The sequence below is a fragment of the Dendropsophus ebraccatus genome, chromosome 10 (assembly GCF_027789765.1).
Source record: "Dendropsophus ebraccatus isolate aDenEbr1 chromosome 10, aDenEbr1.pat, whole genome shotgun sequence".
NCBI classification, from domain to species: domain Eukaryota; kingdom Metazoa; phylum Chordata; class Amphibia; order Anura; family Hylidae; genus Dendropsophus; species Dendropsophus ebraccatus.
In genome coordinates, this window is record NC_091463.1 from 47,383,171 (window position 1) to 47,399,286 (window position 16,116).

General features: G+C 45.3%; 1 protein-coding gene across 1 annotated transcript in view; it reads left to right on the plus strand.

Annotated features, from left to right (window-relative positions):
* ABCB7 (ATP binding cassette subfamily B member 7) overlaps positions 1–5,290 on the plus strand; it is a 90,929-nt gene extending 85,639 nt beyond the window's left edge. The window contains exon 16 of the mRNA XM_069986403.1: positions 257–5,290. Coding sequence (XP_069842504.1) covers positions 257–475 — 219 coding nt within the window. The 3' untranslated portion in view covers positions 476–5,290. The remainder of the gene's footprint in view (positions 1–256) is intronic.
* The last annotated feature ends 10,826 nt before the right edge of the window (positions 5,291–16,116 follow it).

Genomic DNA, 16,116 nt, shown 5'->3' on the forward strand with positions numbered 1-16,116 from the left:
TCTCTATTGAATTGAGTAGGAAAAAGATCTACATAAAAAGAAAGAAAATATTACAGCTAGGATAAAAAGTAGAAGTCAGTAATTTGATAGATTTTACCTATGCCTTTCTTTTATTTAATTTAGATGGTCTTCCTTACCTTTGTAGACATTCACCTCTCTTATTTTATGACATGCATGTTTCAGGTTTCATAGTGCAATGATCCTGTCATTGTGGGGTGCACCCGCATCAGTCACTTGTATATGCTCTTTTTGGCAGGGTAAAGTAGCAGAACGGGGTACGCATTTTGGACTCCTGGAAAATCCTGGAAGCCTTTATTCAGAACTTTGGCATACACAAAGCAGCAGGGTCCTCAACAGTAACAACAGCCACAAGACAGAGCAAAACAGCCAGCAGTCATCCAAAGAGGAGGAACGGCGGAAACTACAAGAAGAGATCATCAATAGTGTAAAAGGATGCGGCAACTGCTCCTGCTGAGCGTCAGTGTTGCTAGAAGGAGTAGAGGAGGAGGACTGGCACCAGGAGTTTCACATCAACTCTATAAATGCCTACTTAATAATTGACTTCTATTCTCTGTTTCATATCTTGGTTTTGCACCTTTCTAATCTATATTTTGCCCAGGGCTTCTCCGGATATTTTCTTTTTTTCTTATTCATGCTGCCTTCTGATGTGAGTTTCTAAAATTATTTAAAAATGTTTCTTGCAGTTTACCCACCCCATGCAGTGGACAGAGTAAGGCTAATCTCATTGTTGAGTAATGCTTTGCTAAATGACCAGATCTGGCACATTGAACATATGACTCCATCTATGCCCAACATGGTACAGAGCTGCTGGCGGTGTTCACCAATCATCTCCTCCTCTGTCCAGCCCGGGCCCACAAGTAGTTCAGAATAATTCACCATGACTGTGAAAACTCTGAGCAGACAAAATTTTATATATTATATACGGTATACATATATCTATAGCTAGTAGTCTTTATGTTTCTGATGCAAAACTGGAAATGCCCTGCATACATATAAAAAAATAAGATTCAGACTGCCTACCACCACCAATAAAATATGCTGCCTCTGGGGATGGCTGCAGGCAGCCTTTATTTTAAAATTACTTTCTATGCAGGGGATATAGAAAGCTGTATCCAGTAAACAGAGCTCCAGATACTAAAAAGATATATTAATTAGTTGTCTGGGGGCTGGGGAAAAAAAACTATTCATGGCTACTGGTGGTATAAGAATAATATACAAGTTATACTCTCCTACCCCAAGCCCCTACAGCTGCCATGCCAACACTCCTGGTCCTTCACTGGTCACTGCTTCTTTCTAAATCTTACAGCTCTACAGCTGATTCTTACAGGAATTGCTCTAAGTCATCCAATCAGTGGCCACAGCAATGTCCCACCTCAGTTGCTAATTGGCTGAGCAGGCAGTTATTTGGGGGCTGGAGTGTTGCACAAACCAGAGAGAATTGGTAACCAGCAGATGACTAGGGGTCCTGGCATAGCTGTTGCAGGGGGGATAGTAAAGTATAGCGGTTTTGTATGAGTTTTTGGACCCCCAGCCATGAGGTTTTTTTCTCACTGGACAGCCATGTTAAGAAATTAATTGGAACAGAAATTGTGGTCTTAAACGCTGTAAGGTGTGCAAATCTAGTTTGAGGTAACTAGTCCAATAAATGCATATTGAACAGATGTACAGCACATAGGTACTGATAAATAAGCACCCCTTTGATCACAGTAGTTAAATACGCACCCCTTCGAGTCCGTAGTTTTTATTTTAAAAAATGATTTGACAATTAAAGATTATTTGTTTACAAAGCTGTATGAACCCATAGAGTCCTTCCTTATAAATTTGCTAATTCTACTGGATAGTCTTCTCTAATCATGTGAGCCATATTCCAGGACCGAAGAGATATACTTAGAAAGCAATCCAGGCTTGAGAATGTTGACCAGTCCAATAATGAATGTAAACTTAGTTCTTTGGGTTAAAGCACATGTTGAGCTTTGAGCACCATTTTACAGGTTATGTATAGATGTAACATAAAAGTATGTTATGCTGTACATACATTGCCTTCCGTATATTGTATTGGTCTTGAGTTACAGCTTTTATTATAGCCATTTCTTATTACTTCAGAGCAGAAATCACCCAGGATTCCTTGCAAAATCTTTGGTGTTGCATATATACTACATAGGCTCTATCCATATTTTCCAGGATTCCTTAGAGCTGCATTCAACTTTGTCAGCCACCAATATTCAAATGCTGGGCGATCCAACTCGAGCGTGCTCGAGTCGTGCTCATTTCTAAAAATAATACCTTTAATTTAATTTACTTATTTTCTATATCTGAAAATGGTACTGCACCTTTTCCCTTTAATATTCATTTGGCTGTTACAACTAATGTCTTAAGTTTTGGTCCTTTCCCTTTAAATTCAAGAATATAAAAAGCACAGCTAATTTCTTGCAAAAACAGCTTCACCCCTGTCCTCAGGTTGCATGTGGTATCACAATTTAGCTCTATTCACTTCAGTGGAACTAAGCTACAAAACCACCCCCAAATTGAGTACAGGAGAGCTACTGTTTCTTGAAGTAAGCAGCCATGTTTTTCTAAGCCTGGACAACCCCTTAAACTGGTAACTTAATGCATACAATGAAAATTTACTACAGATTTACCCCATATTAGATAACAGTCAGGATTTCTCGTAGGATTTTCCTCTGGATCACATCACCTTCATCTTGTGATGTATAATATACACATATTCCTTTTTGGCTAGATATTAACCCTTTGATATCTAGCTGAGGTGGTAATTTTAATTGTGTACATGACTAGGTAGTTCTTGGCATCCTTCTAGTCCTCTACAATAAGGTATATTACCTTTATTGCTGATAAAGTGTGTCCATCAGGAGCATAATACTATATTCTTTGGGCAGTGATGTGCCACTATGTCACCTGTATGTTAAGCACTTATGTTATACCATTGTCACCATTCTCCAGATATTGCTGGTTACTAAAGCTAGGATGTAGAAGAGCCCCGCCGACTGTTCTATCAGCGTCCATTGCATGTCTAAGAGACCCCAGCACTCAGGGGTCTTTCATATTTGATGTGAACCCAGGCAGCACAGATAGACAGAAAATTACCTTAATCATTTTAAATCCTGTAACATACGTCAATGGACTTATAATGTGATCTCCATCTAAATCCTGGTCCTGAATCTTTATTTCCCAGATGACCTGCTGACATCTTTCCTGTCTTCATTCATTCTTCATTTTCTTGATTTGCCGCTGTAAGAGCGCGCAGGAATCTTAACTCTCTGCGCTTGCCTGTCTTGTATAGCAAATCGCCTCAGGAAGGGACAGATGAGCGCTCTCTCTCTCTCTGACATGCTTCCTGCTCTTACCTCAGACTACTGTCATATATGTCATTTTATTTGTAGAAATATATTAATGTATAGTTTTAGGTATAAAGGTAATATTAAGGGTATGCCCTCTGCATTGATATACAGTACAGGTACACCTGACTGGTGGCGTGGCAAACACCATTGCAGTAACCCAGTTTTAGGTTCTTTAATTAGACAGTCCGTCCCAGTGTTATTGCCAGTACTGGTTTGGAATTAAAGACGATCTGTCATTTTCTGACATGTCTATTTTAGTAAATGGTATTTTTCATGAAATATAATTTTTGGAGAATTTCCTCTGGGAATTTTGTGATGCATTTTTCCTTTGTTATTTCCCTTAGATATTAATGAATAAAGTATGCGTCCCTGCACATCCTAACACTGTCCTTTTAGTGCTATACTGTGTAGGACACACCCCTTTGACATGGGAATGGGAATACCCAGTTGTCACTCTATTCATTAAATATTCAGAACAGAAGAGCAACAAAATGTAGAGGTTGAAGAAATGGTTCTCCAAAATTATTTTATGGGGAATACAAGTGAAACAAACATGTCAGGAAGGCTGATACAGTCCAGCCAGTAGACTACAATATAGGAACACTGAAGTGACCTGATTTTCCCCACATTATTAGTTGACAGTCCACTCTTGGAGTGTGAGTCTGTGGTGCTAGAGCAATCGCTGTGCTTGTTCTATACTCCACTCCCCAGGTAGGTAGTGTTATGTGAGGCTTTCTCTGTTATCATAGATAGAGACTTTGTAACACCATTCTAATAAATCTGAAAGAATCTCTGATGTATTGAGATGCTAGAACATTCTGCTTATATACACTGTGCCACTAATGGATTTTGGAGGTGTTTTAAGTTATTCAGCTCTGACATTACTACTGTCATCTCATATCTGCTTTTAGAGGTACAGAACTGAGAAAAAAAATCTTTCTGTACTTGTTAGTATAAGTTAAAGTCTGTATAGTCCGTTTTTTGAGGCTGGCCAGGAATACAGAAATATTGGCATCCCTTCTTAAATTTGCATTGTAGAGTAAGTTGGACATTCTAGACCACATGGCCATTGTAGTTTTGCAACAGCTGGAGGGACGTGACTTTGACACCCCTGTTCTAGGCAGTACATATCTATACTCTCTACATGATGACATCCTTTTCTCTGCAGAGTCCTTAGCTTTAAAATAACTGACTATATAATGTCAGAGTGTGCAATATGTGACCTTTAAGTAATATGTGATTTATCCCAAATAAAGCGAATTACTAAATCACCACGAACAGTAGTTATGGATTAAGGACCACTGACCTCAGCCATAAGACAGTATTAGCTATCGTGACTTGAAGGTTCTACTGTCATGAAGAAACGAGACAATATCCTATTCAATGTTAGAGATACGTTAGCATTCTTCTTCCAGAACATGATGCTGCAACCCCTTCAAGTGTGAAAAATCAGCGTTTTGTTTGCGGAGCCTTCCTGCACATGACAGTGCACAGATTTAGGACATTTGCGAATTGCAATCTTGATGTTCTTCATGTCTAAACCACCTTTAAATAAAAGATGAGGAACTTTTAAGGAATTACAGAAACTAACACTGAGCTGTAAGGCTGTGGTAAATGCAGAAACATGTAGAAAGGATGAGTGGAGTACATAGTGGAATTTGTGAAGGAGAATAACCTTAGATATGGGATACCATTATCTGTTTGGGAGCTTTCTTTTGTTGTAATTTATTCTAAATCAACACTTTTTGTGTATTTAATTGAATAAAAGGTGTACAGATACATGATGACATTTCATTTTCAGCTGCTAACATGCTGGTTTAGATACAGTTGAAGGCCTTTTTACTTATACGTGTGTATGTATTAATATGTACATATTGTTCCAGAAATAAATACCTTTGATTAAGATTTGACATCTGCAATTGGATGTTTCAGACCTTTCAGCTATGAATGATGCTTGTGTGTGTCTCCTTCTATACAGGATAAGTGGTTGTGCTTCAGACCTACACAATGCATTAACTATTGAAGGAACATCTTGTCCCTGTCAGTTACACACAGACCTATTTCTGTCATTTCTCCATAAGAGTCTATGTGAATTTCCACAACCTACCCATGTCCTAATAATGTGAAAGCACTGCTCTCTCTTACGAAATACCTTGACCTCTCAGTGAAAGAGGCTTGAATAAAAGGATGGGGGAGGTAAAAGTCAACCTCATTATCATCCATTTAAGATTATTGTCTGCTGGTTCATGAAATATTTCTAATGGTAACCCCATTATGAAACCAGTGGGCCATACACAAGATAGCATTCAGCCAACACCTAATTCTCCCAGCTCCATCCTAAATCTGCATACTTTACTACTAGTGTATGTTTATTTCAAGGTTGAGAGGGTAGTAATAATTTACTGTAGGAACAAGTGCATGATGAGATAATTTCTTATGGGGTTAAATCAGGAGCCCCCATACGCATCCCATCACTGACCAATCCTACTCAAATTCATGGGTTGGTCTAACGTGTGTGTGTGTGCGCGTGGCCGAGGTTTAAGTTCGTACAAACCCAAACCATCGGCATTTGACTCCCGCTGCCTTCCTGTTACGTCGGGAAGGTGGAGACAGCCTGAGTACCGCCTGGAAAACAGGGATACAGCCTAGGGTTGTGCAGAAATCCACACCTGCTCCAGAACAGTTGTAGATTTTTGCATGATTTTCAGACATGAATCAGGAAAAATTAGGCGTGGGAGGAGGTCACTTTGCCATGCTGTGCTCTGGCCTGCTCATCACGGGATGGGGGTGTAAGGAATGGGGAAAGACCAAAATCTGCGGCAGAGAGGTCCCTAGTCTTACTGCCCTTACAGTAAAGAATTCTCTTATATGTGGGTATAGAAACAGGAGTGCACTTTCCTGTTATTGCATACTTATAGGTTGCTCCTCAAATATCTGTTTTCTGAAATATCTGTTTTCTAAAATCTTGTAAACAGTTCATGTCTGAGGAAGGAGGAGGTCCCCCTAAACTTTATATCAGCATGCATTGTGCACATTACTGTGCATCTGCAGCATCTCCATATAAATGTGTGAATAAACTGGTTCCTGTTTCATTAGAGTCATGGAAGCCACTGTGTGCAGGGCACGGCTGCGAAAGGTAAAGGGTTAACAAAGAACACTACAATGTTTTTAGAAGGAGGCAGAGCTTAGCTAGTTCCTTCTCTCCTTAGCAGGAAGTTAGGGCCCTATTAGACGGCCCGATCACTATAGTAAATGAGTGCTGATATGCTAGCTAGATTGTCGCTCCTTTACTGAGCCTATTACATGGTTCCATTATTGTGCAGCAAGGGCTGCATGGAGATGGTTAGCGATGTCCATGCAGCCCTTGGTTTAAACCCAATGTTTATAGATTACATCTTCACGCTCCCCGCAGCTGCCAATGTAAATTCAGAGCCTGTCTCTGAAGTGACAGGCTGCTCAGCCAATCACTGGCCACAACGGTCCTGGCGGTATTGGAGCATAAGGACAAGTAGATGTGGTGACCCACTTCTGAGCTGTACTGTGATTAACTTATTGCCTGCTCCAGGTAGATTGACAATGGTGTCCCTTTAAGGTAACTACTAGTAACACTGTCCATAGTACAGCCCACTTGTCACTGTGCCAGCCTATGAAGCATGAGGAGTCCCTGTACAAGCCTTTGAGCCATAGTGACCAGTTACATAGTATTGTTGTGTACAGTATCTACCACAAATGATGCAAGACATTCAAAGATATTATTATGTGACTGCAAGAAAAATCATTAGTTACATAACGTACACCATCATGTATGATCATGAATTCAACAAACTGTAAGGGAGAATAAAGGGAACACTTAAACAACACAATAAAATTCCAAGTCAATCCCACCTTTATGAAATCACCATATCCAGTTATGAATACACACTGATGGTGAATTAATTATTCCTGTTTTTGTGCAAATGGAACAATAAACAGGTAGAAATAATCGGCAAATAGCAGGACAACCCCTATAAAGGAGAGATTCTGTAGGTGGTGACTACAGACCATTTCACTGTTCTCATCCCTTTTGGCTGTTTTTTTGGTCACTTTTGCATTTTGTCATACCCATACAGGTAGCATAGGCAGCATCTACAACCCACAGACGGTGCTTAGGTAGTGCAGCTAATCCAGGATGGCACATCAATGCGAGCTGTGGCAAGTAGGTTAGCTGTGTCTCTCAGCACAGTGCCCAGAGCAGGAAGCAGATACCAGGAGACAGGCCAGTACACCAGGAGATGTGGAGGTTGCCATAGCAGAAGGACCGCTACCTCCGCCTTTGTGCAAGAAGGAACAGGAGGAGCACGGCCAGAGCCCTGCAAATTTACCTCCAGCAGTCCACAAATGTGCATGTGTCTGCACAAACTGTCAGAAACAGACTCCATTAGGGTGGAATGAGTGCCCAACTTCCACAAGTTGGTGTTGTACTTACAGCCCAACACCGTACAGGGCGATTGGCCTTTACCAGAAAACACCAGGATTGGCAAATTCGACATTGGCGACCTGTGCTCTTCACAGATGAGAGCAGGTTCACACTGAGCACATGTGACAGACATAACAGAATCTGGGGACGCCGCGGAGAGCGATCTGCTGCCTGCAACATCCTTCAGTGTGAACGGTTTGGCAGTGGGTCAGTAATGGTGTAGGGTGGCCATTCTTTGGAGGGTCGCACAGCCTTCCATGTGCTCACCAGAGGTAGCCTGACTTCCATGAGGTACCAAGATGAGATCCTCAGAGCCCTTGTGAGACCATATGCTGGTGGGGTTGGTCCTGGTTTCCTCCTAATTCAGGACTATGCTAGATCTAATGTGGCTGGAGTGTGTCAGCAGTTTCTGCAAGATTAAGGCATTGAAGCTATGGACTGGCCCTTCTGTTCCTCAGACCTGAATCCGATTGAGCACAGCTGGGACATCATGTCTCGCTCCATTGCACCACAGACTGTCCTCTTGGAAGATGCTTTAGTCCAGGTTTGGGAGACCATCCGCCACCTCATCAGGAGCATGTCCAGGCATTGCAGGGAGGTCATACAGGCACGTAAAGGCCACACACAATACTCAGTTTTAACTTGTGTTATGGACATTATATCGGGGCGGAGCCTGACCGGGGATGTAGACGGCCACATGTAGTGTGAGCTCCCGCAAATAGGCCGTATATAATTGCTCCTGTGGGCTGAGGAGCGGCGATCCAGGCACCCACTACATACCGGCGACTCACGGTGGCAGAGGAGACCCGTTATGGCCGGAGGTACAGCCACCAGGAAAGGCACCAGAGAGCCTGCCGCGCTCCCCCACAGAGACTCCCAAGATGGCACAGGCTCATCTGCGGTGCGGTCCGGTAAGGCGCCTGCCCTGAACGCAGTCACCAAACTGGTTGCCTTAGCCAGGGCACAAGCTGAGGGGAAAGGAGGAAGCCCCACGGCTAACCAGCCCCGCAGCCCACAGTCGCATATGCCTGCGCCAGGCACACAGGGCTCCGCCATTACACAGCAGCAGGAGCACATGGTGCAGGTGCACAGAGGGGAGGGGGAGGAGGAAGACGAGCAGCGTGAGCCCACACTGAGGAAAGTCTTCCAAGCTGTTACTAAAGGCAACTTAGCTATTGCTGCCCTACAACAACAACTAGGCACCCTCCAGGAGGAACTGTCTTTCGTGTGCCAAAATGTTCAAAAAGTTAATGAGAAAATGGCGGCTGCGGAGGGCAGAATTTTAGATTTGGAAGATAAGCTAACTCCTGTTGCTAGGGACACCCGCAGGCATGATCAGCAAATTACCGCCCTTCTTCTTAAGGCGGATGACCTAGAAAACAGACTGCGGCGCAATAATGTGCGCATCGTGGGGTTCCCAGAAAAGGCCGAGGGCAACAATCCCACACGTTTCTTTGAATCCTGGATTAAGGATGTGATGGCAGACGGGACGCTATCTCCACTATATGCTATAGAGAGGGCCCACCGGGTCCCCACCCGTCCTTTGCCACCGGGGTCTCCGCCACGTCCCATACTGGCTAAATTACTGCACTACAAAGACAGAGATGCCATCTTACAAGCTGCCCGTCAGAATCCGGATATTTCCTTTAATGGCTGCCGCATTTCTTTTTACCCGGATTATTCCGCTGAAATCCAGAAACAACGTGCACGTTTTATAGAAGTAAAACGCAAGCTGCGCCAACTAAATGTTTCATATGCCATGCTGTATCCGGCTAAATTACGTGTCGTTGCCATGGGTGACACACACTTCTTCACTGAGCCAAAGGACGCTGTCCAATGGCTTGAAGTACATCAGCAGCAGATCCGGCAGGAAGCCCGTCCATGATCAAGCCTTGCTTATTTCACCTCATCTGGGACATATCCCTCTGATGTGAGGGGGGATCTTCAGTTATACTCGCTGTTCTAAGCCCGCAGTTGCCTAATTATCCTGTTAATGCGGGATCATTCGCCAGATTTGCGAACTCTGTTTTCTACACCTGGCGTGGAGAACTGGTGGCCCCTGCTGTCCACACGTAGTGGATGGCTCGTTTTCCAATTTTTTCCTCTGGAATTGTTTTTTTTTTTTTCTTTTCTTTTTCCCAGGGAACAACTTTCCCAGTTGGGAGTTTGCCTTCAGTTGTCGTTTTTGTTTTTTAGTGTTGGGTCTCCTTAGGCCCCCTTTTTCTTTTTTGTTTTCCCTTGCTGGCGCGTCCTGCATCATTATTTTCTCATATGTGTTCTTAGTGGTAAATTGTTGCTCTTCCATCTGTGTACTGATGGGGATATATATGCTGATTCATTTTTCTCTCCTTCAATATGGCGACTGGCATTAGGGTGGTTTCTTGGAACATAAGAGGTCTCGGTGAAGCAAACAAGCGCTACGCTTTGTTTGACCAGCTACGCAAATATCAGCCTCTTATCTTGTGCTGGCAGGAGACCCACCTCACTAATGACACGGTCCAGTTAATACGCAGGTCCTGGATTGGTTGGAGTTATCACTCGCATTGCTCACAATACTCCTGTGGTGTGAGTATACTCATTCACAAGAGTATCCCATTTAAATGTTTAGAGGTTAAGGCAGACCCTCATGGTCGCTTTGTTTGTCTATATTGTACGATATATGCTGTTAAATGGGTACTATGTTCCATTTACATACCTCCACCCTATAACGGCTCGATTATGAAAACAGTATTGAGCTTTAGTGCTGCACACCCGGACGCCCCACTGCTCCTCATAGGCGATTTTAATTCTGTCCTGGACAACCACCTGGATAGGGTGTCCATGGCATCTTCAATTCACACAGAGTGAGTCCCCTGACTGCTCTGTTGTCAGAAGTGGCTCTCTTTGATATTTGGAGGGCACGGCATCCTGGTGTGCGAGCTTATTCTTGTTACTCACCTACACACAATAGTCTTTCACGCATTGTCTCAGGTGATGGAGGTGGAATATTTACCGCGCACACTTTCTGATCATTCACTTTTAAGTTTGTTACTGACGCACCCTGGGGTCTTGCGCTCTACTGCACGGACCTGGCGGCTTAACCCACACTGGCTGTCTGTTCTGGAGGTACCTAGTATTCACATGGCGGTGGAGGAATTTTTTACTCATAATGCTGGCTCTGCCTCCCCGCAGGTAGTGTGGGATGCAATGAAAGCGTTCTTGCGAGGCCACTTTATACAACAAATCACTCGTACTAGGAGAGCCAGGGGTCGGCCCCGGTCGGCTCTTCTGGACTCCTTCATGCGGTCAGAAGAAGCCCACATTACCAGTGGCTCTGCCGCTACGGCAAATAGACTCAGGGAAGCTGAAAAAGCACTTGCAGACTTCGACTTGGAATCGGCAGCCCACAAAAGGAATTTTGCTAAACGTGTCTTTTTTGTAGAGGGGAAACGTACTGGGCACTTATTATGTTATTGCTGGCTCCCAGGGGGCCCTTCCTTCCTTACACATTAAGAATGCACATGGTGCCCTGGTGACTTTTACACCTGACATTATAGATGTTTTTTATTCCTACTATAAAGATCTATATAGTTCCGGGTTGGAAGCCACTCCTGACCACATTAGAGATTTTCTGTCCTCGGTTGCCCTCCCCTCCCTGACTGATGATGCACGAGAGTCCCTGGATGTCCCGCTGACACTTGAGGAACTGGAGACAGCAGCCTCCTCCGTCACTAACAATAGGGCACCGGGTCTCGATGGACTGCCCGGTGAACTGTTCAAAAAGGTCGAGATGTATTGCTACCCAGATTACTGGAGGTTTGGCAGGCTTCTGTAGAGTCTGGTTCTTTGCCCGCCACCATGAGGGAGGCGGTGATTGTTGTCCTGCCTAAACCTGGCAGGGAGGCGTCCTTACCTGGGTCATATAGACCCATATCTTTGTTGTCTACTGACAACAGGCTGTCCCCTTACATGAATTCCCTTGTTCATCCTAATCAAACGGGGTTCATCCCTGCCAGGTCTACTGCTATGAACATTAGACGGTTATATGTTAATCTTCAGTTGCCCTCTGAGAGCCCGGGAAGTAGGGCAGTTTGCTCTCTCGACGCTGTCAAAGCTTTTGACAGCGTCGAATGGCCTTTCCTGTGGGCTGTGTTGGATAAAATGCGATTTAGACCACACTTTATCGCCTGGATTCAACTACTATATTCCTTACCATGTGCCAGGTTGAAAATTAATGGGGGCAGTGTCGGACTGGGCCACCGGGGGGCCGGGGAAACCCCCGGTGGGCCCCGGCCCCCGATGGGCCCCTGAGGTGTCCTGACAAAGGTCCGGGTGGCTCAAGCAGTTTCCCCCCGGACCTCACTGAGCACAGCCACGCCACTCCCTCCTCCCTCCTTCCCCCAGACCTCATTGAGCACAGCCACTCCGCCCCCCTCCTCCTCCTCCCTCCTCCCTCTTTCCCCCGGACCTCACAGAGCACAGCCACTCCACCCCCTCCTCCCTCCTCCATGCGGTCCCGTGCCTCACTTAGCAGTGCTGGATGTGATCTCCTCAGCCGGCGCGATGCAATGACATCATCACACCTGCCGGAGGATCCATCCCTGTGGTGCACAGAAGAGAGAACACGTGAACACGCCTGCCGGATTACGTGAGTATGACTTTTTTTGTTTATGTTGAGGCAGAGCAGGAGGCATATACTATGGGGCAGAGCAGGAGGCATATACTATGTGGCAGAGCAGGAGGCATATACTATGGGGCAGAGCAGGAGGCATATACTATGGGGCAGAGCAGGAGGCATATACTATGGGGCAGAGCAGGAGGCATATACTATGTGGCAGAGCAGGAGGCATATACTATGGGGCAGAGCAGGAGGCATATACTATGGGGCAGAGCAGGAGGCATATACTATGGGGCAGAGCAGGGGGCATATACTATGGGGCAGAGCAGGGGGCATATACTATGGGGCAGAGCAGGGGGCATATACTATGGGGCAGAGCAGGAGGCATATACTATGGGTCAGAGCAGGAGGCATATACTATGGGGCAGAGCAGGGGGCATATACTATGGGGCAGAGCAGGGGGCATACACTATGGGGCAGAGCAGGGGGCATATACTATGGGGCAGAGCAGGAGGCATATACTATGGGGCAGAGCAGGGGGCATATACTATGGGGCAGAGCAGGGGGCATATACTATGGGGCAGAGCAGGAGGCATATACTATGGGGCAGAGCAGGGGGCATATACTATGGGGCAGAGCAGGGGCCGTATACTATGGGGCAGAGCAGGAGGCGTATACTATGGGGCAGAGCAGGGGGCATTTACTATGGGGCAGAGCAGGAGGCGTATACTATGGGGCAGAGCAGGGGGCGTATACTATGGGGCAGAGCAGGGGGCGTATACTATGGGGCAGAGCAGGGGGCGTATACTATGGGGCAGAGCAGGAGGCGTATACTATGGGGCAGAGCAGGGGGCGTATACTATGGGGCAGAGCTGGGGGCATATACTAGGGGGCAGAGCTGGGGGCATATACTATGGGGCATTACTATCGGGGCAGGGGGCATTACTATGAGGGCAGGGGAAATCACTATGAGGGAAGGGCAGGTTACACACATACTTCCTTACTTTACTGCACATGACACCAGGTAGTGGAATTACTACTGTATGGGAGTCTATGGGTGGGGAAAAGGGAAGGAAGTTGCTGGAAATGTGCGGAGCCTAAGATGTCTGTCTGACAGGTTCTGAAGAGAAGAATTGTAGCAAGAGGAAATCATCATGGAGGCCGGGGCCGGATGGAGAGGAAATGAAGAGTGATCTCCTCAGATCAAAGAAGACGTCACCTGTGAGTCACTGAATTAGGGTTTTTTTTGTATTTTGTAGAACTTTATTTTGTAGGTGTGCCCCGATGTGTAAAGGTTAGGAAACATTGCCATATGCCATAATACACACATAGAAACTTTCCTATACAGGGTGGGCCCCTGGAGTCAGTTTCCCTGGTGGGCCCAAGGTACCCCAGTCCGACACTGAATGGGGGGTCTCTCTCCCCAATTTGAGTTGCGGCGGGGGACGCGGCAGGGTTGCCCCCTGTCGCCGCTTCTCTTTGCACTTGTTATTGAGCCACTGACGGCCCTAGTGCGCAGTCACACAGGAATCCGGGGATTCCGCAGGGGTCTCCAGGAAGAGAAAATCGCATTATACGCGGACGATATTTTGTTGTACTTAAATGATACTGATGTCTCCCTTACGACTGCAGTCTCACTCATAAATGACTTTGGCAGATTCTCGGGGTTGTCTATTGGCTGGGACAAATCGGTGCTGCTGCCGCTTGATATTGATGTAGGGTGGGTATCTCCCTTACCTTTACCACTTAAAATTGTCACTGAATTTAAATACCTTGGGATTATTATATCTAAAGAAATCAGAGCATATGAGAGGTTGAATCTTACTCCACTCCTCACTAAATTTCAAGCTAAATTATGAGCGTGGCGTAGGCTCCCGCTGTCAGTGGTGGGACGCACTAACTTATTAAAAATGGTGTGGATGCCCCAGCTGCTCTATGGGCTGCATAATTCCCCGGTGTGGGTTCCTCTGCGTTTTTTCCACAAAGTCCATAGTTTATTCAGAGACCTGATATGGGGTTCCCAACAACCTCGCATAAAACTAGAGACCCTGCAGAGGGCCAAAACTTCGGGGGGATTGGCAGTGCCCAATGCCATGATTTATTTTCTGTCCTCCCAACTGCAACATTTTAAGGGGTGGATGAGATAGTAGATCCCACCACCCAACTGCTGCAAGCCCATTTTACTTCCAAGAAATTGTTTGAGGTACTGGAGGCTAAGCGCTTCTCTACTACGGGACAGCCCACGATGCAGCTTTACCATAGGGTTTGGTAGAAGGTGAGGGACATGTATGGTCTGACCGGTAGCTCTGCTTATACTTCTATATGGGATACTCCTTGGTTGGGAGAACTCTTCTTCCTGGAAGGGCTCACACAATGGCGGGATCTAGGTCTCAGGAGGGTGGCGCAATTGTTTTCCAACGGTCACCTGAAAACTTTCCAACAGCTGAGTGACGAGTTCCCTATACCTAGAACCCACTTCTATAAATATTTGCAGCTACGCCACGCTTGTGAGGCGGAGGGTGAGACCTTAACTAGTGACCGAATTATCATCCCGCCTATTAATTTAGTGGGCACTTCAACATCCACTTCTGGCCTGATTTCTATTCTATATATTCATTTACATGATAAATTCCTTGAAAAATGGTTTGTGGAAGGAGGTCTTGGAGATGACTCCTCAGTTATCTATAGGGGAGCAGCACCGGTTGTCCCAGTTATATCTTCTACAAAGGGTGTATAGAACCCCAGAGTTCTTACATAAAGTGGGGATCCGCTCTGACGCCCTGTGTCCTAGATGTCGGAGGGATGTGGGAGGGGTCTTGCACATGTTCTGGCGGTGCCCCAAATTGACACGGTACTGGCGGGAGGTTGCCTCCACTATTCACAAGGTATTTTCTATTTTACTAGAACAATCCCCCTTAGTATGTATTCTGGGCTATGTGGAAGACTTAAGTGTAACTGCCCCTGAGAAAATAGCTGTTGCCCGGATACTATATATGGCAAGGAAGTTGATTGCCCAATCCTGGCTTGACCAGGATCCCCCCACAATCTCGGCCCTCATTGCCAAGGTTAACTGGCTTATCGCCAACGACAAACATGCATACGAAAAACGAGATGCCATGAAAAAGTTCGAAAAAATATGGGCCCGTTGGCTAGACACTCCAGGCTTGGCACCATTATCGCTCACAAGAGACAGGGCTGCTCCCTCTGTGGTCTCCTGAGTTTGTTGTGCTATGTACATAGTTTAGACATGACCTCTCTCCAACCGCCTCATGTCCTGTCAGTCCTCACGGATGATCCAGACACTTTTTCTTTTTCTATTCGACTGCTTGTATTGCACTGCTTTTTTATATACAAGTGGACATACTGAATACTGCAATGGACGTTGCCAGTACTGTTTATGTATTGTTTGTGTTGTTGTTGTGCGGGGACTGGACACGTGGTGTCCTTCTCTGCTGTTGTTCTTTATAAATGAAAAATAATTTAATAAAAACTACTTTGATTAAAAAAAAAAAAGGACATTATATCAAAGTTGGATCAGCCTGGAGTTTGTTTTTCCACTTTTATTTTGTGTGTGACTCCAAATCCACGCCTTCATTGGTTAATAAATTTAATTCCACTGATGATTTTTGGGTAATTTTGTTGTCAGCACATTCAACTTTGTACAGAACAAAGTATTCAATAGG